The 26,520-nt window shown below is 41.6% G+C and overlaps 1 protein-coding gene across 1 annotated transcript in view; it reads right to left on the reverse strand.

Moving 5' to 3' along the window:
• TMED10 (transmembrane p24 trafficking protein 10) overlaps positions 1-24,263 on the reverse strand; it is a 33,838-nt gene extending 9,575 nt beyond the window's left edge. The window contains exons 1-3 of the mRNA XM_058567389.1: positions 24,004-24,263; positions 6,561-6,672; positions 1,999-2,072 (exon numbers count right to left, since the gene is read on the reverse strand). Of these exons, the coding sequence (XP_058423372.1) occupies positions 1,999-2,072; positions 6,561-6,672; positions 24,004-24,228 (411 nt within the window). The 5' untranslated portion in view covers positions 24,229-24,263. The remainder of the gene's footprint in view (positions 1-1,998; positions 2,073-6,560; positions 6,673-24,003) is intronic.
• Between the last annotated feature and the right edge of the window lie 2,257 nt (positions 24,264-26,520).

Here is a 26,520-nt window from a genome sequence, read left to right on the forward strand (position 1 = left end):
TAACAAAGTCCAAGGATGATGGAAATTCCAGGAGGTATAGGGGTTCTAAAATGTTATACAACAGTGATGTCCACATCATTCTACACGTCAACTCACAATACCATCTGTTTGAGGAGAACAAGCTATGTCTCATGGCTAATCAAGTGCTCTGCTATTTAATACATACCACTTAATACAGCCATCATATTAGGGAAAAAAAGTTACTACTGGTAAAATTCCACAAAGTAGGAATTCAATGAATGCTTGCTTAGAGAATGGACTTAGGCTGATGATACAGCAGCAGTAATCAAAAACTGAAAATCATTTTACTGATTCTTCCACCTCATAATAACAACAACATTTTTCTTCGTGTTTTATACCTTACAACAGCACTTTAACATACCTTATCTTATTTAAATATAATTCAATTCTTCTGAATCATGAAAGTTTAAAAGGATTTTCCAATTTACTCTTAAGTCCATCAAATAAAGAGACTCTCTTGCTTTATTTCTTGTAATTAAACTAGCCTGGAGACAGAAGCAAATCAAAGTCTCTACCAGGAATCATCTTCCATTCACTGCTACCTCACTTGCTCCTGTTTATTGCCTGTTACAAATAATCTAGTTTTGCTCAACTGAACACTTGAACTAGGAAAAAGAGGAAAGACCTGAAGAGCTGCAACTGTTGTACTACTACTTCCTGCTACAGAATTAGCCAGTCACTCCCCATCTTCTTCCATTTTAGGATATTTCCCTTCCAAGTCCCAAACCAAGATAGAGCAACTTCTCCTGTCCCATCATTCCTAGAAAATTCCCTTGAATCACTTGAAACAACTTTCCTTTGTTTATTTAGTTTACATTCTTCAAAAGCCATTTACATTTCCTGTACCCTACCTCTTCTTCACACCCTCAGGTACTGCTGTAATGATCTGGGTAAAAACACTCTTATCTTTCTGCAAAGATCAATCCTCTAGTCTTAAATAGTTCTTGTGGTTTTTCAAAGGTGCTCTTCATTTGAAGAACCATTTTGTGCTGCCCCCAAAGTCTCTCCTTCTTCCCCTTATTCTATGCACAGTTCCACCTCCCCAGCACCCAAATGTCAGTTTTTCTTCTCTATAGTAGTTCCTGTCAGCAAAAATTCCTATTCCTTATCACTATCCCTAGTCTCTTGCAGTTTTTCCTTCCATCTTGCTTTCTTCCTTAAAAGTTTGAAATTAAATTTTAACTGAAAGCTACTTTTGACTACTGTGTCTCTCAAAGACAGCACAAGTGTCCAAGTCTAAACAGCACTGAATACATGCCCTAGATATATACATATAAAGCTGTCAGTCTGGGAATAAAAGCCTTAGGAATTAAAAACAAATCACTTTTCTTAACCTTGGACATTAACATATAAGTGAATTCCAGCTTTTATTTTTTTATTTTTATTTATTTATTTTTTTTAAAAGATATGTTTTACCACCTCCTGAAAGGAATTCAGGTTTTTTTTTTTTTTAAATAATTTTATTTATTTATTTATGTTTTTCCCCCAAAGCCCCAGTAGATAGTTGTATGTCATAGCTACACATCCTTCTAGTTGCTGTATGTGGGACGCGGCCTCAGCATGGCCAGAGAAGCAGTGCGTCGGTGAGTGCCCGGGATCCGAACCGAGGCCGCCAGCAGCGGAGCGCACGCACTTAACCGCTAAGCCATGGGGCCTGAATTCCAGCTTTTAAAAATTATAAATATGTATATATCTGGTTTCTGTCTCAAGCGCACTAATGCATATCTTTGAGTGTTTTATCACACCCACATTTCTATGGGACAGTTGGCTCAGTCATGTGGCTGACAGCACAGCCAGAATTATTGTTCAAGCTGTTAATACAACTTTTTGTATCAATAAGACTGTAGCTGGTTGTCACGTGACTGCTGAGAAAACCAGAGCCTCTGGGCAAAGCACAGCTGGCTGGCCTGACCAGGTCACAGAAACCTCATAGCACAGCAGGCCACTGCGTCCTCTGGCTCTTACAGCAGGACATACCTCCTCATAATTTTTCGCCTCCACTCCATGCTTCATGTCTAGGATCACGAGCTGGTCAGGTATCCGCCCTGTTCCTGAGAAATAAATCAAAGGATTCATTGTGCGGAATATTTAAAATTCCGGGAAATCACCCACCCACCCTCCCTCTCCCTAACCTCTACTCTCTCAATAGAGGGAAACAGCCGCAACACCTCCCCCTACTCGGCTGCAGAAAATTCCTGGCTCTGGCTAAAATCACAAGCATTCCAGACAAAGTCTCTATCTGTGTGGGGTGCCGGAAAGCAACAAGAACATGCTGCTGGCAAACATCTCTGAGCAGGCAGGACACAAGACACTGCATCTGGTACTACAGAGGAATAGAATAGGAGAAGAGAAAACACAGAGCCTTATTGGATTAGGAAATAAAACTCCCAAGTCAAAACAGTATAAAATCAAGAGGCATATAGATCAATAGGTAGTGGGCACCAACTTAGGCTGAAAAGGTACGTTTCCACATGTGAAAATGTTACCCTGTCAAATTTTGAGAAAAGGATTATTGGGGATATGCTAAGCTTGGATTTACTTAATACAAACATGAATGTTGAAAAGAACACAGGATTCATCTAATGTTTCACTTTAATTCAAACATTTTGGTCAATGTAAGGCCATTTCAATAGATAAATAAAATGTTATAGGACTATTCCCACAAAGTCCTTAAAAGAGAACAGCACAAGAAAAAAACTTGACAATAAGAGTACAAGTCTCAGGGATGCACCTTAGAAAGAGAAATATCTATTGGGGATAGTAAGGCCAACACAGCAATGTTCACATTAGAAAGGGTAATCTGATTCAGCTTGATCAAAAGGGAATCCTAATCTTAAATCATCAAGTAGGAGAAAAGGAAAGACTCAAGAGCCCCAGAAAACTGCTCAGCCCCAATCCCCTGGAATTCACCTGATTATTTATAAAATAAAAAACTGCCTGCATGAAATTAGGAGTTTTGGGAAACAGTGCCATTTAAGCATCGGGGTTCCTGAGACCGGAAGCCACCGAGAATGGTACTGTATTCTCTGCTGCCTAAGAAACACTGAGGGTTTTCTGAAATGGACTGAAGTCAATTCAATAACTACGCATTGAGAACTCACCAGGTGCTAGAACTGTGCTGGAGATTACAATCTTTGCCTTCAAATAATTCAATGGGGACCAAAGACATAAAGACACGTAACAGCTACAGTGAATACGCAAAGCAGTATAAAACTTTAAGGAAAAAAAATGGTTCAGATAGTCCCAGCTATGGAGCAAAGGTTAGAGAGGAGAGAAGAGATTAGTTGTGGACAGAACTCACTAAAGAAGGTGCCCCTGAAGGCAGGACAAAGTATTCTAGGCAGAAAGCAAAGGACGGACAAAGGCTCAGATATTGACAGGAGTATGGCATGTTAAAAAACAGTAAAGTTTTTTGGATAGACTAGAAAGATCAATTTGAAAGTAACAGAAATAAGACAGAATAGGTAGACTTAAGAAACTAAGACAAGTCACAAATGCTTTTTGAGCAACAGACCAATAAGTCTCCAAAAAATAAAAAAAATAAAAATAGCATCCAGAGAGGTCTCCTCCTAAATCCAACACATAATTCTGATCATAGCATTGCCCATAAGACATGCTATGCAAATTTCTGCTTCTCCTTCCACATTTAACAAGTCATGAAACCAAGCAGCTCACAGCCCCACTCAGTCCAAATGATCAAGATATTCTCTTTCTGACAGACTCTCCCCACTAGCTCTCTGTTTGCCATAGCACAGTATTAGCATTATTCAAACACAAGTGAAACCACAAAACCACAGACCTCTGCCTGGTCTGAGTCCTGACCATACAGTCTCTTGCACAGAACAGCCAGCCTATCCCCTCAGCTGATATCACGGTCCTAAAGGATCTCCTTTGAAAAAAGACTCTTCAGTAATTTCTCTCTGCATTTGCCTGACAAATAGACAATCTTTTAAAAGGTGCTCCAAAGACTACAAGGTATCAGGTCTCTATTTCATACAGAGAACACAAATGAAACTAGAAACTGAGTGCTGACATAACGTGTGTGTGTGTGTGTGTGTGTGTGTGTGTGTTTATACACATACATTTTTAAATTAGTTCCTAGGCATCTACATGCACCTCAATAACCTATAAGAAATTCAGAATAAAAGATAATCTCTACCTTCAAAGAGTTTAAAATTGGGAATGTAAGACATATTCCTGAGATATTTAAATAACACAAGGCTGTGAGCGTGTGACATAAATATATTCGAATGCCTAAATAAACAATCTAATCATTAAGTGATATACTATTTAGAGGAAGCCCCATTAACCCCCTTGCTGTTTCTGAGACAGGCTCAGCCTCTCAAGGTGTTTGCTTTTTCTCCAGAGCCCTCATTACCACCTGACATATTTATTTGTTTACTGTCTGTTTGCTCCAATGAAAATGTAAGCTCCATGAGAGCAGAGACTTCTGTTTTACTCACTGCTATACCCCCAACACACAGAACAGTGCTTGGCATATAAAGGCACTTAATAAATATCTGCTGAATGAATCAATCGATTGATTAAGAAATTGAGCAGGCTAGAATGGTTGAGGGAAGTACTCTAAAAGAACTAAAGGTAAACTCATGTTTATATGGGAAGAGAGTATTCCAGCAAATGAATAAATGTGACATGTTTAGAGGGCAGAGCAAACCAGACTGGCTGGGGCCCAATGAGTGGAATATAAGGCTAGAGCGAGAGTATAAAGACTATTAAACGCCACCGTGCCTCAAGTCCCTTCCAGCTTGAAAATTCTGATTCTGGGCTTCATTCTATAGAACAGGAACATTACTGCCAATACAGAGAAAGGAAAATTTTTGAAAAAAGATTAACATGATGAAAGATGTGTTTTAGGAGATAAATCTGGTAGCAGTATTTGGATATATTAAAAGCAGGGATATCAGTTAGAAGGCTAACGACATAACTCGATTTAAAAGATTAGAGTTCAGATTTGGTGGTGACAGATACAAGAGATATTTTGAAAGAAGTATCAGCATAATTTGATGACAGACTGGAAAAGACAAAAATAATTTCAAACATGTGAGCCCAAGTAACTGGAAGGACAGTGGTAACAGAGAGGGGAACTAGTTTGAAGGAGGAGCTCATGAACACAGTCTTAGACACCTTGGTTTTGAGATAAAAGCGGCACAACCATGTGGAAATGTCTAGAATATTGTGGAGACATCCTAGTACTGGGAAGGGTGGGGGCATGGAGAAGGATATCAGTCATGAAATCACTATTAAAGTCCTTTAATTTTCTATTCTTAATCTATTATTCCGCTTACTTCAGGCGAACTCCCTTAGCTTTTAGGCTAAATTGACCCACTTTAGATCAAAGGAGTCAATTCCTGGTGAACTTCAAAAGCAGCTGATCCTCTACTGATCTACTATTCCTGGGAATCTACTGGCACTGTTGGCAAAAGTACTTGCCCTTCTTCTAGGATCATATGTTCAGGATATTCTATAAATGTACAATTGCCAGGAGTCCTTTTGCTACCATATGGAAAAAGCCTGAGAATAAAGTCAAATGGAGGCAAGGAAAGGAAGCACTAAAAGGTAAAATTCCAATGATACTGTTAAAACCCCAAGATGCAGCCGTGCCTGAGGTTAGCACCACACTGTAGACTTCCTGGGTCAGAGAGTCAAATGGCCTTTCTCTTCAAGCCAGTTTAAGTTATGTTTTTATGTTTTGGGTCTCAACTAACATAACAAGGATAAATTCATATAGCTTTTAGAGTCTAGTGTTCTTGAAGCTAAAGAGCAGGGAGTGAAAGGGAATCTGCTTTTCACCCACCACTGAGCACAGAAACCATCAGGTAATCAGCCTAAAAGTTACTACGGGATCTTGGCCCTGAGATGCACAGAAAAATCCATAGCAAGATATTAGCACTAGGACATAGCAAATGCTCTGGAGACCAAAGCTGCCTCTGAGTTTACAACGTATTGTTTGCCAGACAAACGCTACTTCTAATCCCTGAGAAAATGTGTCACTAGCTTTATAACTGCACTATTTTCTAGCCTCTATAGCAAATTCAACTCTATCATTTAAGCCAAGTAAATCACAGCATTCAAGAAATGCCTACTCCGAGGGGCTGGCCCAGTGGCGTAGTGGTTAAGTTTGCGCGCTCCGCTTTGGCGGCCCGGGATTTGCAGGTTTGGATCCTGGGCGTGGACCTACGCACCACTTATCAAGCCATGCTGCGGCAGGCGTCCCACATATAAAGTAGAGGAAGATAGGCACAGAGGTTAGGACCAATCTTCCTCAGCAAAAAGAGGAGGCTGGCAACAGATGTTAGCTCAGGGCGAATCTTCCACACCAAAAAAAAAAAAAAAAAAAAGAAATGCCTACTCCTGCACATGAAGAACTCTACTGATTAGCCAACTTCCACTTATATGTATGTGCACCCCAACAAATGCAGTTTTCATTTCCTCTTCCTGCCGGCCCAAGAGAGAAAGTTCATGCTCTATCTAACTTGAGATAAGACGCTTAATTCAGGGAAAACATTCTGATTACTTACCCTTGCTCTCAAAACACACTTCGAACATGTCATAGTCTTCAGTGGTAAAGGCAAATTTCCCCTTGGTTGCATCCTCCTTGGAGTACAGAATATGACCAGCAGAATCTGTGATCTAAAACAAAAAAGTAAGTAAGAACAGGCAGCAAATAATACTTGGGAAGAGAACTTACAGAAACTGGAGAAATGGAAAAAACCACTGTCTATAAAAGACAGTTGATATTACTCATTATGATGACTATGTTCCAACCATTCCCAAAGACAGGAATTGGATTAGAAGATGAAACCCAAATACAGCAAGTTTCATTCATTCAAGCAGCCTACCCAAACGGCACGATAGAATCTGTTGCCACTATAGAATGTCTTACCACACCAAAAAGTTAATATAGTTGATATAAATTGGGTTTATTAGAAAAAGTTCACTTTACAGAATGCAGACCTGCATTATTCCCTAGAAAGAGACATGTCACAAAAATGGAAGTGGACAGTTACCAAAAGAATGTACTATAAAAAGGAGAAAGATACATAGGAACACATTTCCTCTGTAAAACAAATCTTGATAGGGTGGAAGTAGGGGCTGGAGAGCAGAAATGGGACACCAGATACAAGGAGAAAAGGAAAAGAAGGCATGCACAGGGAAGAAAATCTGGGAGATCTATTCCCGCAAATTTTATGATAATTATGCCAATGGCCACATGGAGTAGGAGAGATATGGGGCATAAACAACAAGTTTCTCCCAAAAAAGACATTCTTGGCTTCCATAAATGATTAATTCCTTTCTTCTAGGTTGTTAGCTTTAGTTCTCCAAACTTACACTGCTCCATTCCTAGAGAATGGCCTGTAAGCAGAAACGAAGTGGCAAATATTGGTTAAGAGAATGGTCACAAATAAAGCAAGGGAATGACGTGGTAATATGACAGACTGGATCTCAGGCTTCTTTTCTAGAGCACATGGCTGTCTTAGCAGAAGACAATTTTATTACCTAAAACAGGAAGCTGCTTGCAATGTGGAAAACAAAGTATTGGCTTCATTACATTAAACTGGATGTTCTAATGCTGTTTGTAAAACAAGATTCATTTACAGGTGAGATTTTAAATATGAAAACTGGGTAGCACACAGATAAGCTTATATATTTCAAGTACTTTAATAACACTAGTTATTTCCGAGTAGTGAAATTTCTTCTTTATATTTTTTTGTTTTCTTTCAATTTTCTACAAAGGCATGTATGACTTATGGTCAGAAAGGAAGTTATTTCATTTGTGGGAAAAAAACATGTAAACTGAAGAATAGTTACCACTGCTAGACAAATCTGAATCGATGGGTTAATAAAAAAGGTTTTACGGCACATCTTCTAAATTTCCAAAAAATAACAGCAGTAATAATAATCAAGTATCTTCTGCCATGAATGATGTTGATCCTTCATTAATTTGTCACGCATTTAAGATGACTAGATTCACACTAGTCATTAGGATGTGTAAGACAGTTCCTGTCTTCAAAGGGCTTAAGAGTCTAAATGAGGAGAGGAATGAGAAACGAGATGACTTCACCTCAACGTGAAAAGCACACGACTAGAGGTATGCACAGGTGCCACGGAATTAAGAAGGGTCAGGGAATATATCGTGGAGGAGGTGACACCTGAGCTGAATTCTAAAGGATGAGTTGCAATCAAGAGAAGAATAGAAGTAAAGACATTCAGAGTAGAGGAGAGAGCAAATATGAAGGCCTGGGATCCAGAAACAAAAACAAAAACATGGTATCATCATAATACTAATAGGTAATATTTATTCAACACTTACTAAGTGTCAAATACTGTGCCAAGGGCTTTATATGCATTTTAATTTAATCTTCACTATAACCCTACAGGTAAGAACTATTATTTCCCCCAGGTTCCATAGGAGGAAACTGAGGCACAGAGAGGTTAAGTGGTTGGAGAGGTACTGGCCAGATCATGTAGAACTGCAACACCAGGCTAAGGAGTTTAAACTTCACTTAGTACAAAGTGGAAAGGCAATGAAGAATTTGAAATGAGAGTAACGTGATTCAATTTGCAATTTAGAAAGATGAATCTGATAATACTGTCAAGACAGACTCAAAAGGGACAATACTAGAGATAAGAAGATGTTCAGAACTCTATTCCAGTACTCCAGGTTAGAAATGATGAGGGCTTTGGGTACAGAGAGATGGAGCCAGATTTGAGGGATTTTAAAGAGGGGGAGCCCACAGGACAAGACCAAAATGTAAATGCCCAGAAGGATCAAGTGAGCAACATAACTGAGTCTAACAGACCAGTGTAAGTCCACAGGGTGTGGTGGACAACGTGGCGAACTGGAGAAGATGGGCCTGACTCAAGGGAGAAACCAATGACTGCCATGGCACCCCAGGTTTTCAGATCACCCAGTTTTTCAAAAGAAGCTAGACATTTTAACTTTTATTTGAAATCTAATTTTTAAGTCCTCGCAACCAATGCCAACATCTGAAAAACTATCTCAAGGCCAAACAAAAGATGTCTATAGAACCAAGTTCTTCTGGGCCACCAATTTCTGACCTCTGCATAAGACAGGAAGAAAGCTGACTAAAATCACATAAAAGAACTGCCGGGCAGCAAGGGTGTCTCAGCTGAGATCACGGACCACGGATTTCTAGTGGCAACATCTAACAGCCAGGATATAGGAACAAAGAAAAGTATTAAGTGATTTAGGCTTGGGGTTCTGCAACTGAGTGGTATGGAAGGACAAGGGGATTAAGGAATTATGCTATAAACTTTACACATAATGTTTAATCCTCACAACAATCCCTTAGAGGCCAGTCTTATTATCCCCTTTTTACTGATGAGGAAACTCAGTAACTTGTCCATTATCACCGAGTTAATAAATTGTGTATGCAGATTTGAAGCAGTCTAAAACTCATGCTCTTTTCACATTCCATGTTGCCTCCTCACAAAAGGAATGTCTGAAAGAAGTGGAATGCACAGAAGCCAACAACCACTAACAATCTGATGGATTCTTTGGGTCAGTGCAAGTCTGAGAGTCTGCGAGTTCTTTCGAGTGGGACATAGCACTGTTCAGTCTGCATTCTCCACCTCAGAGGGATTAGCAGACAGCCACAGGTAGAGGCTTTGAAGTCAGCAATGAGTAAATAATCTGCAAGGGAATATTTAGCCTTGAAGACTCCTAAAGGCCTCTTGTTCATGTGATAACTTTTTCCGAATCATCAACTAAAAGAAAAAGCGTAACAAAGGACTGCTTTAGAACCCTGGGTATACACATACTATAGGGCAAAAAGGTCTGGGAACTAATCAAATCCCAAAGCAGCCTGTAGTCACCAGTGCAGTGCCACTCTTCCCTTCTTCAGAATCTGTTCACCCATCAAATCCTCACACTTCCACTCCCTAGCCCCTAAAAGCACAATGATAATTCTTAAGAGCAAAGAGGAAGCTCAAAAAGAGACACTGTGAGAATAACAGATTTTCACATTCCAAGCTGATCTAAAAACTCTAATTTGGACTTGGTTCCTATGAATAAAGTTGCACAAAATGTAGAACTTCTCCAAGGCATACTGGGATAAAAATAAGCTTCCAGATTTGCTCACTGCGCTAGTTTAATTCTAAAGGGAGAAGGAAAGGATTACAGGTTGCTAGAAATGTTTAAACACAAATGAAACCAGTAGAAGATAGCAGGGAATAAGTATCAAGGGTACAATGCCGAACAGTCATCACAGATGTCATCATCTCCTCCGTCAGGCAAGGAAAGAGGCCAGGTCACCGGCCTAGGACAAACAACCTAACTTAATCGGGCTAACAAGATTTGGCACACATTTGCCCAAACATCTTATTTCCTCAAAGAATAGCTTACGATCTCTTTATATTCTCTTAAGATATTAAAATGCTTCTTCAAAAAAATTATTAATTTAAGAACAAGAGCCTCTATGGATGATAAAGGAGCCTAGGTGCAGGTGAGAAAACTCTTATTAAGGTATTGGCAAAAATCCTTTGTTGAGTACTTTACAACATGAATTAAGACTGCCATGTTTTTCTGAAGGACCCTGGTACAATCCACACCTCCAAACTGAAACTCAGAAGGAGTAAAAATTGTTTAAACTGTCCTCTTCTACATCGTACTGAAGTACTACAGTCATGGTAGAAACACTTGCTTTGTTGGTTTTTTTCTGTGACATCTGCAAATGTATTAAAGATTCATTGTAGGGCAAAGACTCAAATGCTTTACGAGAGGCTGAAAGCCAAGGACCCATCACTGTCTGTACCTTTTATCAGCATGAAATTTAACTCCCAGAAATAGTGTGTGATAATAATCACAATTCCCTCAGGGCCTCCCAGTTCTATACTCCCTATGACCTTCAACTGACACAACCACATGAGGGCATTTACCCAGATATCCGGAAACCCAGGCAGGCAACTTGACAACTTAACCTTCACGTTAGGCTCTTATGGGCTGTTGTGCATTCTAACAGATCCTAGAATTTTTCAGAAAATCAGTACGTTTCCCGCGTAGTTCATAACTTTGCAGCTGTTTAGGAGCCAAGCCACTGATCTTAAGAAAAAAAAACCACATGCCTTAACCCCAACCTAATTACATAAATCAGCAGGTAGCTAAAATCAGGAAATAGAAAACTGCGCCAAGCTCAGGGACTAGCCCGAGCTGGCCAAGTCTAATAGGCTGAAATGATGGTTTTAAATTTCCTTTAATTAAAATGTTCTGATTACAGATCACCTTAAAAGATCATCTGGTTTCTCAAGAATTGAGAGCCTTTATTATTTCTTCTTAAATCCTACTAGAAATCCTACTAGAAAACCACCTTTAATACGATAAATAACTGCCACTTTCACATACTGTAACAGCAAGCCCTTAAAGGATTCCTTTCTTCCTTTTTAACAATAAAAAACGCTTATAATATTAACTGTAAAGGTCTTAAATAAAGGTAATATCAAGCCATAAAACTTGCCCATATGACCTCAAGGAATGGGAAGTAATAAAGATTTGTTTCTAGATAACACCTTCTGAAGAAAAGCAAACCAAAGTCCACAATTTAAAAGTAGGAAAAAATGGGGGCCGGCCCCGTGGCTTAGCGGTTAAGTGCGCACGCTCCACTGCTGGCGGCCTGGGTCCGGATTCCGGGCGCGCACCACTGCACCGCTTGTCCAGCCATGCTGTGGCGGCCTCCCACATAAAGCAGAGGAAGACGGGCACAGATGTTAGCCCAGGGCCAGTCTTCCTCAGCAAAAAGAGGAGGATCAGCATGGATGTTAGCTCAGAGCTATCTTCCTCACACACACACAAAAAAAGTAGGAAAAAAGTGTTAATTATATATGCAGAGTAGCTGATGTCAAGAATTTGTGAATACTCACACTGAAACTGTCAAATAAGGGAGAATACAGGTCACTGGGAAAATAAACTCATTTAGAATTGGATTTTCTTGTACCATTCTAGGCAGTGGCTGGAAAACAAGTTCTTGAGCAGGTTCTGCTCCTGAAGCCTGCCCCCATTCCTTTACCAAACCTTCAAGATAATACCCTGCCTACTTCAAAAGGATCTTTAGCTTAGGCCTAAACACTAGGCAAATAAAGCCATTAGGAACAAAAGGGAATAGAGTTCACCTGGAGGAAGAAACAAATAGGCGCTGTCAAGAACTTGAATTGAGCAAATGACATCTGCAAGACAAATTTGGCTCTAAGTTTTCTGGAAGCCATGATTATAAAGACTAAAAGAGAAACAAGCTGGGTTACACATCATTTGTTTTCTGATGAAAGCACATAAATTTATCTTCAGAGATAATTTTCCTGGAACTAAACACGAACAACAATTTATCAGGAAGGTCCTTGTAAAAGGACTGTGACCAATATTAGACTCTCCATTTTCAACCATGGCCTTGCTAAAGATACAAACACAGTTCAAATGGGGGCTTTTAGTGACCCTCCTTAACGATCTGCCTGACCTAATGCAGAGGCGGGACCTGAAGGAGCTAGATGAAGGCTCGCGTGCCCTCGCTCTCGGCCCTCAGCACTACCACTTCTCTCCCCACCCCAGCCCCTCTTGCTGCTCACAGAACTCCATCCTTACTCTCAAGTGGCAAGAAGGCTGGGACTACTTTTGGCCACTTGCTGCTACCACAAGTGTGTTCAAAAAAAAAAAAAGTGCCAGGAAAAGATGTCTTAAAGATAATACTATCCACCCAGATCTTGGTTTCTAATACCATTCTCCAGTCAAAGGAACTCAGGGCTCCTTGGAGAAATGGCTGATCCCAGGACCGGGGCAGGAAACATACAACATGAGCCTGGAGCATCTTGTAGTGCCAGAAAGGAAAGAAGTGGTCAAAAACAAAACAAAACAAAAAACAAGAATAGGAGTATGTCAAAGGGACACAGGAGCCAAACGAAAGAGCTCCCAAGAGCCAAAGCTGAAACAGTTTGAGCAACAAAATAAAGTAGTAACGGATTATAATCCAAAGTATAAAGTAAATATCTATGCATCCATACTGTTATAAGTGATTAAACAAACAAACAGACGGAGGAGAAGAGACAAATCTCCCATGTAGAAGATTCTCAATTTATGTATAAATGGCACCCTTAGGTCAAGCATAACTCCCCACTCCTTAAATGTGGGCTGCACAGTGACTTCCTTCCAAAGAGCACAGTATGGAAAGGGGAAAAAAAGGAACTTTACAGTGCAGAAACCTGACAAACACTACCTCAGCCAGATGATCAATGTCAATATTAACAGTGATAAATCATGTTGACAGTATACTCCCTTGATATAACATGATGGAAATGACACTTTGCCTCTGTGTTCTTCCTCCCCCAAACCCAGAATCCCAGTTTTATCATGAGGGAAACATCAGACAAATCCCATTAGCGGGGCATCCTACAAAATACTTGACCAGTACTCCTCAAAATTCACAAGGTCGTGGGGCCAGCCCCGCGGCGTAGCGGTTAAGTGCGTGCGCTCCGCTGGCTGGCGACCCGGATTCGGATCCCAGGTGCGCACCGAGGCACCGCTTGTCTAAGCCATGCTGTGGCGGCGTCCCATATAAAGTGGAGGAAGATAGGCACAGATGTTAGCCCAGGGCCAGTCTTCCTCAGCAAAAAAAAGAAAAGAAAAGAAAAGAGGAGGATTGGCGTGGATGTTAGCTCAGGGCTGATCTTCCTCTCACACACACAAAAAAACTCACAAGGTCGTCAAAAACAAGGAAAGTCTGAGAAACTGTCATAATCTAGAGAAGCCCAAAGAAACATGACTAAATGTAATATATCCAGGATAGGATCCTGGAACAGAAAAAAGGGACATTAGGTAAAAACTAAGGAAATCTGAATAAAGTATGGACTTTACATGTAGGAAATGCTGGAGTCATCTTGTATTTCTTAATCCCTTGTTACCAGCTAAGATTTCACTGAATACCTGCTGTTAGACACTTTGTATTCCTTCAGTTTCTAAATCTTGCTGCTGCTTCCTTGAGAGTTTACCTGTCTTTTTGTCTCTGTTTCCAAGCAATGACCATTCAGGTCTTAATAATCCCTGGGTTTAGTCAATGCAGTGTACTTTATCTAGTTTGCCATCCATTAGCACTGCTAGCTTGGAAGTATAGTTAGCGACTTAAATGTTTACGGAGTTCTGAGTTATCACTAACAGTTATCATAACAACAACACTAATAATAATAACAATAATAGTAATGTTTATTGAGTGCTTGCCATGTGCCAGACACTGTTCCAGGCACTTGACCTGTATTAAATTTAAACCTCACAATAACCCCATGAAGTACATACTATTGTCCTTATTTTACATATGAAGCACAGAGAGGTTAAGGAACATATCCAAGGCTTTACAGCTAGTAAGTGGCATAATTGTGACTTAAACACAGACCTGAGGTCTGACTCTAGAACCTTCAGTGTAATTACTATGCTGTACTGTCTCTCAAAGGGAGAAAAGGATAGGTGTTTCTGTTTCAGTTCATTTTTATTCAATGTATAGAGTTTCTACAAGGGACTTGCTGTTTCTAAATTCCTGAGTTAGTCATTGAGGAACTACAAGTTGATGGTTATCCTTAGAATAATATGTACACATTGTATACTCAGTGTTATACCACAGACTGATCATAAACCTGAGGAAGATAGAGCGCAGGTAAGAGCCTATTTGAAGGAAATTTCATCTTCCGATTTTCACTAAGTACCAAAGCCACAAGCTGACTGACCTCTCCTGCCACTGGAGCACTCCTGGAAAAGAAGTTTGTTTGTTTTTTAACCCGATAAGTAATAAACTACATGAAGGCCCTAACCACATTAGGTGTGGGGGAGGGGAAGAGAGGACTGTGTGTGCATATATAATGAGCAAGGGTTGTGGGTCTATATGCTTCATTTGGTAAGAGTTGACAAGGGAATCTTGAGCCGTGGGGTCTATTACTCTGAGATATAAAAAGGCAGAAAGAATACCAAATCATTGAAGATGCTGTGGTTTTAGACTAGAAAAGTAGTATTAGAAACACTTTCAGGGGCCTGCCTTGGGGCGTAGTGGTTAGGCTCATGCGCTGCGCTTTGGCACCCGGGATTCGCCAGTTCGGATCCTGGGCTGGACCTACACACCGCTCATCAAGGCGGTGAGGCAGTGTCCCACATAGAGCAACTAGAAGGATGTAAAACTATGACATACAACTATCTACTGGGGCTTTGGGGAGAAAAAAGGAAGAGGATTGGCAACAGATGTTAGCTCAGAACCAATCTTCCTCAAAAAAAAAAAAAAAAGAAAGAAATACTTTCAAAAGGCTACCACAAGTCACCACTGTTTTCAAACATGAAGAACATGGACAACTCTGATAGCCTAGAAGCTTTATTTAATGTGCATAAAAGGAATTTACTCTGATCTTTCAAACAAGAGCAAGTACCAAGTCTATCAAATGCATCCCTGAAATCAAAGGATCGTATCTAGATTTTACCCAGAACAAGGTCAAACTTAGAAAGGCCACCAGCAGCATTTAGCAACACTAAATTCTTTCAAATTTCCAACACAATTCAGCAATGGCATAGTACAGCACAGAAGTATTGCTTAAGGACGCTTGGAGAAGTGCTGAAAACTAGAAATGGAAAATTTCCAGGCACTGGTATGATAATGGATAGATGCTGTCTTCCTGCTTCTATCAGCATTTGCTACATTAACTCAACATAGGCAATACGTCATGCTTGACTTGGGGGGGGGAGCCGGGGGGGGGGCGGAGAAAGGGGGAAAAGAGGGGGAGGAAGGGAGGGGAATGAGAACGAAAGACCAATTGCTGCCCTAACAATACTACTGCGGGGGTGAAGCCAGATCAAATGTTTTTTTTCATACTGTTCCAAAGTTATTTACGGTAAAAACCTCCAGCGTGACCCTTTTAGGCACAAACAAAGCCTTGTTCTTTCCTAACAACCAGTTGCTTGATTTCCCACACGTTATGCTGAACAATGAGGCTGGAGGCACAGGATAAAGCAGATGACATCAACCTCCCTCGAGTCGGAGACTTGTTTGGGAGCCCAAATTCTGGTCTGTGGCCAGCTGGCTGATTTCACAGAGGGTTCTACTGTCTAGGCTGCCAGGCTGCGTATGCATATGGGGGCAATGGCTCAGGATCAACCACCAGTCAGCAATTCACACAAGAAACAGCATAGAAGTCATCGCACCCCACCAAATTACCTTTATAAATCTGTTCCATTTTCCTAGAAATTAGACTGAGTCTTCAGAAGTCATCATAAAGACATAGTGTAGCAAATTCAAATTCTAAGCAGCCCCCTTCTCTAGATCTAGTAGACCCATTCACGTCAAATATAAATTTGAAAGAGATATATTTTTTCCAACAGAAAAAGCTCAGCCCTCAGTACAGACACCAGTAATAATAAGCTGAAATAGAACTGTTCCAAATAAAACCATCTCAAAACTACAGCATACACACACACACACACACACACACCATCTTTTACTACAGCTGGGGGTGGAGGGACAGTGATAAGTCAATGGTTTCCCAACTGCCAAGATGCTTGATAATTTTTAGGCTTAAATTGTGATAGGCCTATGATTCAAGGCTGAACTCTTCAAATGATCTGTTTGGCTTTCTCATCTATAAGCTAATTGGGAAAGACTGGGACCATAACTGGGTATAATATCCAAATAAAAATAATCTCATTTAGCAAAATGAATTGTTAATTAGCATTAGCAGTCTTGAAAAATGACAACCAAAAAGAAGCTTAGACCAATTAGATTATTTGGAAGAGGCTGAAAAAGTATAAATGACTGAAATTATTACCATCAGACTTTTCTTTCCTTTCTGGTGGTAATTATGACAACTCCTCACAATGCTTTTTCTCTTGCTGTAATCTATTTCCAAAGTATAAACTGCCCTTAGGCAACAACTCATCTCATCTCCTAAAATTAATTCATCCTCCATATTAACAAGCATTCTAAATAATAAATGGTACTGGAGCCTATTAAACTATTATGGTATCATCTAGTCTTAATAAAAATGTGTTTTTCAATTCAAAACCCACAGTTGAGATTCTGAGTCCCTACAACAGGCTTTTATTATGGACCTGAAGTAATGAGGAAACCTGTCTATTCACTATGAATGATGAGTTGATACTTTGTGCCTCAATTTTGTGCAGCAAAGTCTTTAAATTTCATACTATTTAGCCTGGTTTAGCCTCATTTTGTGAAACGAGTAGGGAAGGGTGGTATGGGATGAACTCAATTGGAAATCTCAACACAAAACACAGCTCAGGGGCCGGCCCCGTGGCTTGGCGGTTAAGTGCTTGCGCTCTGCTGCTGGTGGCCCGGGTTCGGATCCCGGGTGTGCACCGAGGCACCGCTTCTCCGGCCATGCTGAGGCCGAGTCCCACGTACAGCAACTAGAAGGATGTGCAGCTATGACATACAACTATCTACTGGGGCTTTGGGGCGAAAGAAAATAAATAAATAAAATCTTTAAAAAAAAAAAAACACACAGCTCAATACAGGCCTGCAGCAGAGTCTCATCCATCTCTGTCTGTTCAGAAAGGCCTTCCCTGACCACTCAAATACTCTTCACCCCATCAATCACTCTCCACCCGCTACTGCTTGATTCTTCACTACAGTGCTTATCACTACCTGAAATTGTGTGCATTTCTTTAAGTTGTTTTTTGTCTTTGTTCCCCACTAGAGAACAAGGACCTTGTCTGCTCTTCATCCTCACAGCCCCAGACAGGTCTGATATATACTATTTAATAAATATTTATTGAATGAATGGGAGAACCACAAACAAAATACTCATAATTCCTCTCACTAAAATATTCTTTATCTGGTCACTGCAATGACATGGGGCAGGGGAGTCAGATTAGCAATTCAATTTTCATTCACTAGAGACGATAGGAAAGAGTACTAACATCTGTAACCCACCATAATGAGCCCTGCACAATAAAGAACCCATCCCAATTAGTCCTTCTAACAACTCTATGAGGTCTATCATCCCCATCTTACAGATAAGGGACCCAAGGAGAAGGGTTAAATAATTCCCCCGAGACCATAACACCCTTTAAGTGGCGGAGCTGCTGGGATTTGAACCCAAATCTGTCTGACTCCAGATCCAAGCTCTTTCCACTATACTACAGGGCTTCTCGATAAGACTTAAGATATTTAACTCAGTTGTACAACAATGCATACATAGTACATTAAACTGAAGGCACAAAGATGAATAAGACATAAAGGAGTTCACAAAGTAAGCACCATTCTACATGAAAAGTGCCATGTCAAACAGGATGTAATGGAAGCATACAGGAGGGGCGTACGAAGACTGGTCTAGGTTAAGAGAATACGGTATTCAAGGAACTGCAAGGTGTTCACTATGGCTACAGTCAGGAGTGGGAGGAGAGAGGTGAAGAGGAAGGAAGAAGGAAAGATCAGAGATGAGGCTAGGACAGTGCCAATTCATTTGTTCATTCATTCCTTATGCTGAAGTCCTACTATGTGCCAGGCACTGTAATAGACACAGGCATTTCAATGATGAAATGAGACCTAGTCTCTGCTCAAAGAGCTTATAGTCTATCTGAGAAGATGGGTAAATACACAACTGCAACATAGAGTGATATATGACAACACTGATGTATTTATTCACTGGACATTGGGCTGGCCCCGTGGCTTAGTGGTTAAGTGCGCGCACTCCGCTACTGGCCGCCTGGGTTCGGATCCCGGGCGCGCACCGACGCACTGCTTCTCCGGCCACGCTGAGGCCGCATCCCACATACAGCAACTAGAAGGATGCACAACTATGACGTACAACTATCTACTGGGGCTTTGGGGGGAAAAAAAAGGAGAAGGATTGGCAATAGATGTTAGCTCAGAGCCGGTTGTCCTCAGCAAAAAGAGGAGGATTAGCATGGATGTTAGCTCAGGGCTGATCTTCCTCACAAAAAAAAAAACCAAAAAATTATTCACTGGACATTAAGGTGCTCCTTCACAGGAAGGTGAATTAGACAGGTCAATTAAGGCACTACATTCACAAAGATCCCTGTAAGAAAGACTACCTCATTCAGAGCAACAACTAATTGCCAAGCCCAGTTGGCCAGGTTTTGCACTACAGAAAGTCTCCAGTTCTCCTCCTAACCTCAACCCAAACCACAGCCGCTGAACCAGCAGTGGACATATGACCACAGTAAAGACAATCAATTGACTGTTCAGAGACCTAGAATGTGCCCTCGCATATACAAGGAGTTGAACCAATCAGATTCTTGCACTCAGGAGCTGCACTTCGGAAGCTGAAGTGATCCAGAGAGAATCCCTGTGGCAGACTCTAGGCCACGAGCAGTCAAATTTTAAGAGAAAGCAGAACTAAGTGAACAGATGCTATAAAAAAGGTTGCAAACCAGGCTAAGGGGCCGGATCAAGCCTACAAATGTGTTCTGTGGTCTATACAGTATATTAAATTTTTTAAAATGACACCCAGCTTGTGGTCTCTAATACCATTCCCCACAAAAAGGAGCCAGAACTCCTTGGAGGAATAGGTGCTTCCAGGTCAGGGTTTGGACGGACAAAACATGAGCCTAGAACACCTTATAGTTCCACAAAACAGGGAAGCTATCAAAGCCTAATGGGATTGTGTCAAAGAATACAGGAGCCAAAGGATACAAGAACACACATGTTCTTTATGTGAACATAAAGAACAAAGGCGGGCCGGCCCCGTGGCTTAGCGGTTAAGTACGCGCGCTCCACTACTGGCAGCCCAGGTTCAGATCCCGGGCGTGCACAGACACACCGCTTCTCCGGCCATGTTGAGGCCGCGTCCCACATACAGCAACTAGAAGGATGTGCAACTATGACATACAATTATCTACTGGGGCTTTGGGTGAAAAAAAGGAGGAGGACTGGCAATAGATGTTAGCTCAGAGTCGGTCTTCCTCAGCAAAAAGAGGAGGATTAGCACGGATGTTAGCTCAGGGCTGATCTTCCTCACAAAGAAAAAAAAAAAAGAGCAAAGGCAACTGACTGAAACGATGACTCTAAAAATTGAAACAAACAACAAAAAATGATTTCAGTATAATACTTAAAAATAAAAAACCTTCTTCAGACTACACTGGAAATGACAAGTGCAACAATTCCTTACTACGAAAATTGTCAATTAGAAAGAATGAATTCTGCATTTATCTTGCCTTTCCTACATGAATTATAAATTTTAGGGTAACAAAATGGTCTTAATTGATGAATTCTTTAAGAATAATTCCAGCTAATAAATACGGAAGGAATAACAGCAATAGAAAATCTTCATTTCACAACCTTAATGAAATAACAAATTCACACAACAGTCATCAATGGATTCGTAAGTGAAAGATTAATGGGAAGCTTTACAATGGAGGCTTCAGGCTGTTACCACGTTGGTAGGCAGAATAACACCCGCCACCCAAAAGATGTCTACATCCTAATTCCCAGAACCTGTGAATATGTTATCTTACATGGCAAAAGTGGTTTTCCAGATGTGACTAAATTAAGGGTCTTGAGATAAAGAGATTATCACAAGGGAAAGAGTAAAGCAGGAGAGTCAGAGAAAGACAAGATGATAGGAAGCAGAGGAGGGAGAGACGATGGGTGGGGGAGCGAGGGGAGGAGGGGGGAGGAGGGAGGGGGGAGGGAGAGAGGGACAGGGAGGGAGGGAGAGAGAGGGACAGGGAGGGAGGGAGAGAGAGGGGGAGAGAGAGGGGGAGAGAGATTTGGAGATACTACGCTACTGGCCTTAAAGATGGAGGAAAGGGTCACCAGCCAAAGAATGCAAGTAGTCTCTAGAAGCTGGAAAAGGCAAGGAAACGGATTCACCCCTAGGGCCTCCAGAAGGAACAGAGCCCTGCTGACACCTTGATTTTAGGACTTCTGACCCCTAGAACTGTAAGATAAATGTGTGTTCTTTTAAGCCACTAAGTTCATGGTAATTTGTTACAGCGGCAGTGGGACATTAATACACACCTGAACCCACTGATAACCTAAGCAGCACTAAGGGGCACAAAAAGAACTGTGTGCTCTGCCGTGATGTCACATGAAGTACACAGCACTACCCACGAAGTACGCTCACCAAAAAGATAAACCTCAATCTAACTACATCTTCACAGCTGATTCCTTTTACAGAAATACAGGGGACAGAATGGGTTCAATGACGCCTCACGGAAGCAAACAGACAAATCCAAAATGTAGGACATTCTTTAAGGACAACTGACTCCAACAACACAACAAGCATGAAAAAAAGGAAGAGTGGATTGCTCTAGATTAAAGAGACTTGAGAAATACAACAGATTAATTTTAAATGGATATTTTTGAGACAAGTGAAGAAATTTGAATATGAACTGGGTATTATTAGATGGCATTAAGGAATTATTGTTAATTTTGTGAGATGTGATTAGAGACACATAACACTGTGATTATGCTCATATTTTTTAAGAGATTCACGCTGAAGTATGCAGGACTGAAATACCATGATATCTGGGATTTACTTTAAAACGATTCAGCAGGGCCAGCCCCGTGGCTTAGCGGTTAAGTGAGCGCGCTCCACTGCTGGCGACCCAGGTTCGGATCCCGGGTGCGCACCGATGCACCGCTTCTCCGGCCATGCTGAGGCCGTGTCCCACATACAGCAACTATAAGGATGTGCAGCTATGACATACGACTATCTACTGGGGCTTTGGGGGGGGGGGGGAATAAATAAATAAATAAAATCTTTAAAAAAAAAATAAAACGATTCAGCATAAAATGAGAAGGCGGAAGCAATTAAGACACAAGTGTGGCACGACCCTGATAACTGTTGAATCTGGGTCATGTGTAAATGTTGGACTGACCGTACTCTTCTCTATAAAACTGAAAACAAACCAATGCCAAAACCAATTTGAATTAGTTGGTGACATTTAAAAATCAGGAGCTTTCACATCAAAATCTGGATTTCTGACTTCATCTGAAAAATCAGATGTGGCAACAAGGCCGACAACAAGAGATGAGTACTGGCCACTCCAAATTAACAGTTTCCCCTACTCCCAATTATCCCCCATTTATCACCACTGCTGCTGTCTTTCTTATACCTGGCCCAATTCATTCACTTATGTAACCTACTTGGCATTTGGGTTTAGGACGCCAGGAGTAGTCCAACTAAACTGGTTAGTCACAGGAGAACAGAGCAGACACGGCAAAAGGAACAGAGTGACGGGCAAAATGCTAGCGAACAGATGTGCAGACTCCTGCTGTTGAAGCCCCTTCAGCAGTCTTGGATAGAGATGTAAATCCCACAAGGTCATGCTACACTATGCATTCTGTATTAAGTGCTTACTAGAAGCAAGGCAGTACGCTTGACATTCTGGAAAATACAAACATGAAAATAATTCCTGTCCTCAGGATACTAACAGTCTAATAAAGAAGACAAGGTATAAACATAAGTAGTTACAATTAAGAAAAATTTGTGTGAGTTTAGGGTACTGTTCAGGGTGGCTCATATGCAAAATGCAATGTAGGGAGTGACAAAGTATAAACAGTTTCAGGAACAGACCATGAAGAGCACTACAGAGCATGCTGGGAAATTTAAACTTTATCAGATGAGCAACAGTGAGCCACTGAAGGGTTTTAAAATGTAAGTACAAATCAGAGGGGGCAACACTGGAGATAAGAGTAAAGTCTCTTTCATCAGTCAAATTCTCTGATTCTATGCACTACACTTTGAAGAGCCAGAAGCATGACCCCCAAAATGTTATGTCTCCAAAATTATGCCATCACAGCTGTCTTGTCCAGACAGAAGTTTGGTACCTGAAGAAAGTAATAAAAGGATGGGTCACTCAGCAATACCCCTGAAAACAATGTTTTTTTAATCTCCTAAATAAAGTATAAGTAAATTGCGTCTATTACCACTACTGGGTTCCAATACCTTAAACATAAATTATGGTCTTATTATACCTGAAGCTCTATTAAAAAGTAAAAATGTTTTTTCCTATTTGATCTAAAACCCATTCTGTTAAAAACAAAACACATGCTTACCGTGAATGAATCAAGTTACCTAAAACGCAATCAAATCTTGACTGATATCAAACCATAATAAAGTTTCAAAGATTAGGCCCTGTCATCCTAACTGCAAAATGGGACCAAATTGGCATCATGGTAGTAGTTGTCACTATCCAAGAGTATCGTCGAAATTTACATAAAACTTGGCCAAGTCCAGATTCTGGGGTACCAGAAAATGACTAGAGACTGAGACCATTCTGTGACCAATAATTAATTTTAATCAATCACAGGAATTAAAAATAAAAAGCCAAGAGAGAGTAAGATTGTAGCACTTTTCCTTCACCTTACTTAACTCCCAAACTAAGAATCAATTCCCGCTCTGACATCAGTTTATTCTACTACCTACCAGAGCCTCAGTCTCCTCATGTGTACAATGAGACGAACAGTACCTACTTCATAGGGTAGTGTGTGAACTAAACGGTAATATACGTAAGGTAGCACAGGACCTGACACACAACTAAAGCTCCAACAATAATAGGTTTTGTTATTCACAGTAAGCTTCAGTGCGTCCATTATTCTCCTGCAGGTATCAATGTGTCTTATGACGCCAATCCCCAGAAATACTCAACATCCAAAGACTTCTTTGGAAAACCAAGCTACAGCTCAAGGTACCTCAGACCAGAACTGGTATAGGACCTTGACCACGACCCAAAGTCTAGGCCGCCCTAGCTCAGCTGTCGCCACATCTGCCGAGGCCTCGCGGCCCTTCCACGGGTTCCCGGGGCTTTGGCGCCCAGCTCCGCCCCGCGAACGCCAACGAGCAGGGTGAGGGGGCGGTCTCCACGGCGCGCCCTTCGCGCTCGGGGGAGGCCACGCCGCCCTCCAGGCCTCCGCCCGCCGGACCTCCCCCACACCCCCCGCATCCTCGGCCTCGGCTGGCCGACGCCTGCGGTCTGCCCTCCCCGCCCCGCGCCGCCCGGAGCCGCACCTTGAGGTGGGTGCGCAGGCCGCCAGCGCCCCCAGACTGGTCGGTGATCTCGTACGCGCCGGTCACCAGCAGGTCCTTGTGGATCTCCTCGCGGAGGCACTTGCGGGCGTTAACGGGCAGATGGAAGGAGATGGCGAGGACCGAGCTGGGGCCGAGCAGGAGTAAAAGCAGCAACGCTAACCGGCAAGGGCCACCGTGCGCCTGTGGGCCAGACAAACCAGACATGGTGCCGGAGACTGTTCACCACCCCGGGCCTCTACCGCGCCGGAACCGGGACGGCCCACGTGACTCACCTCTGACCTTCCCATGCCGTCAGCGCCATTTTGGAGACTGGCAAATAAAAGAAGACTATATTGTAAATATTTTAAAAGGGAAGAAAGGATATAATAACACGTTGTACCACAAATTAAAGTGGTTAAGTAAGATTTTCTAGGAGTTTCCCGCAAAAGTTTTATTTTTTTTGACATTAGTGACGGCTCAGTTGGCCATAGCAAGTATGTGCAGCCCTGGAAGTAATTCTCCTTTAACTTCCGGAAGCAGTGCCGGTCGTGTTTTAAGGTCGGTGATACCATAGCAACCAAGTCCCAATAGGAAACAGCCACAAGGCACTTCGCTGGGCCCGCCCATCGGCCGCGGAAGCGCGCGGGGCGGGGGCTGCGGCGGAGGTGGAGAGTGAGCTGTCCCAGCACCACGCCGCCTTGGTGACAGCTGGGACGTTGGGCGCTTGAGAGGAAAACGTCGAGAGGCTGAACGACAGATTATAATTCGGTTATCAGGCGAGGGGAGCCAGTACCTCAGAGAATGTAGAGGTCTCCTGGTGAATGTGAGCTGGGCAGGCGTCCAGTTCATGCTCTTGAGCGGGGTATTTGGGCTGGAGTAACTGCTTTCTGAATGTGTATCTTATTTAGCAAACATTGAGCGCCTACGATGGTAGGCAATACTCAAACTAAATTTGGATTTTGTATTTAAATTGAATAAAACACTCTGTTTTAGTCCAGCCTGAGAGATGGACCTAATGCGGTTTACCAGGTAAGTGTCGTCAAGGGAAAGCAAGTATTTCTGTGTGTTAAATGCCCAAACACTTTAGGAATCAAATTGGCTGGTCTATAGTAAGCAAATTTACACAGTAATCATTCTTGCTTTAGTTTAACAAATATTTGCTGAATACCTAGTATGTGCCAGCCACTATACCATGCAGGTATACCAACATGTTTGTTGATTTAACACACCACCACTGGGATGCTATCAAATTTTCATGGCTGCAGAAAATATGAAGATGAAAAAGGAATACACAACAGCCTATGTTTGGAATAATCTGCTTTGATTAATATTTGTTGAGCATCTGCAGAAAAACCCAGAAGATGGACTATCTGCTCTTAGTAATTTAAATGATTGCTCTGTATTTGTAACTCCTTTGTCCATCTAGTTCTTTTCCTGGAACTGAAGTCCGACAAACAAAACAAGAACAAACATAAAGGAGCTGTAAAGCATTTTAAAATTTGACAAATGTCATATAAAAATTATTTTATGAGGTGTCCACTTAGGAACATTTAGTTTGATTATTTTATCCCTGATGTAAGATAAGATTGCTGGTCTACTCAGTCCATCCTGATAATTTGTGTTAGCCTTTTCTCTGCCAGTGCAGGGAATCAGTATCAAGCAGTTATCTAATTCATTGTTTTCTCAGAGTCCTGAGGCTCTGGTGACCATCTGCAAGAGCTTTGCAACCCATAAATTTCTATCTTACATTTTTTTTTTTTTTTGTAAGGAAGATCAGCCCTGAGCTAACATCCATGCCAATCCTCCTCTTTTTGCTGAGGAAGATGGGCCCTGAGCTAACATCTATTGCCAATCCTCCTCTTTTTTTTTTTTCCCCTTTTTATCCCCAAAGCCCCAGTAGATAGTTGTATGTCATAGTTGAACATCCTTCTAGTTGCTGTATGTGGGACGCGGCCTCAGCATGGCCGGAGAAGCGGTGCGTCGGTGCGCGCCGGGGATCCGAACCCGGGCCGCCAGTAGTGGAGCGCGCGCACTTAACCGCTAAGCCACGGGGCCAGCTCCTCCTATCTTACATTTCTGTAATAGCTTATATGTTTTAAAATATTTTTTCATACATTAATTATCTCATTTGACATTTTCAAAAGCCATGAGACATAGGCTGGGCAAGTCTGTTCCTTTTACAGATGAGGAAACTTAGGTTCTGAGAGGCCAAAGAACTTTTGTCCCCAAAGTCTCACAGTAAGGTGACACAGTCAGTCTGAGGCCCTGAGCCTTTTTCAGGAAGGCGCTATTATTTATTATTTTGCAGATAAAGAAACTGAGACTTAGAGAAATTGAGTTACTTTCCTGAATCACAGCTCTCAAGTCCTTTCTTGTCCTATATTCTCACTTATCCAGACCCCCAACTCTTTCCTGTTTTGCTTCCCTCCTTTATGTTCCGCTCCTTAGCACTCACAACTATCTAGTACAGCATACATTTTACAGTAGTCCCCCCTTATCTGCAGTTTTGCTTTCTAT

This window comes from Diceros bicornis, chromosome 24 (assembly GCF_020826845.1).
Source record: "Diceros bicornis minor isolate mBicDic1 chromosome 24, mDicBic1.mat.cur, whole genome shotgun sequence".
NCBI classification, from domain to species: domain Eukaryota; kingdom Metazoa; phylum Chordata; class Mammalia; order Perissodactyla; family Rhinocerotidae; genus Diceros; species Diceros bicornis.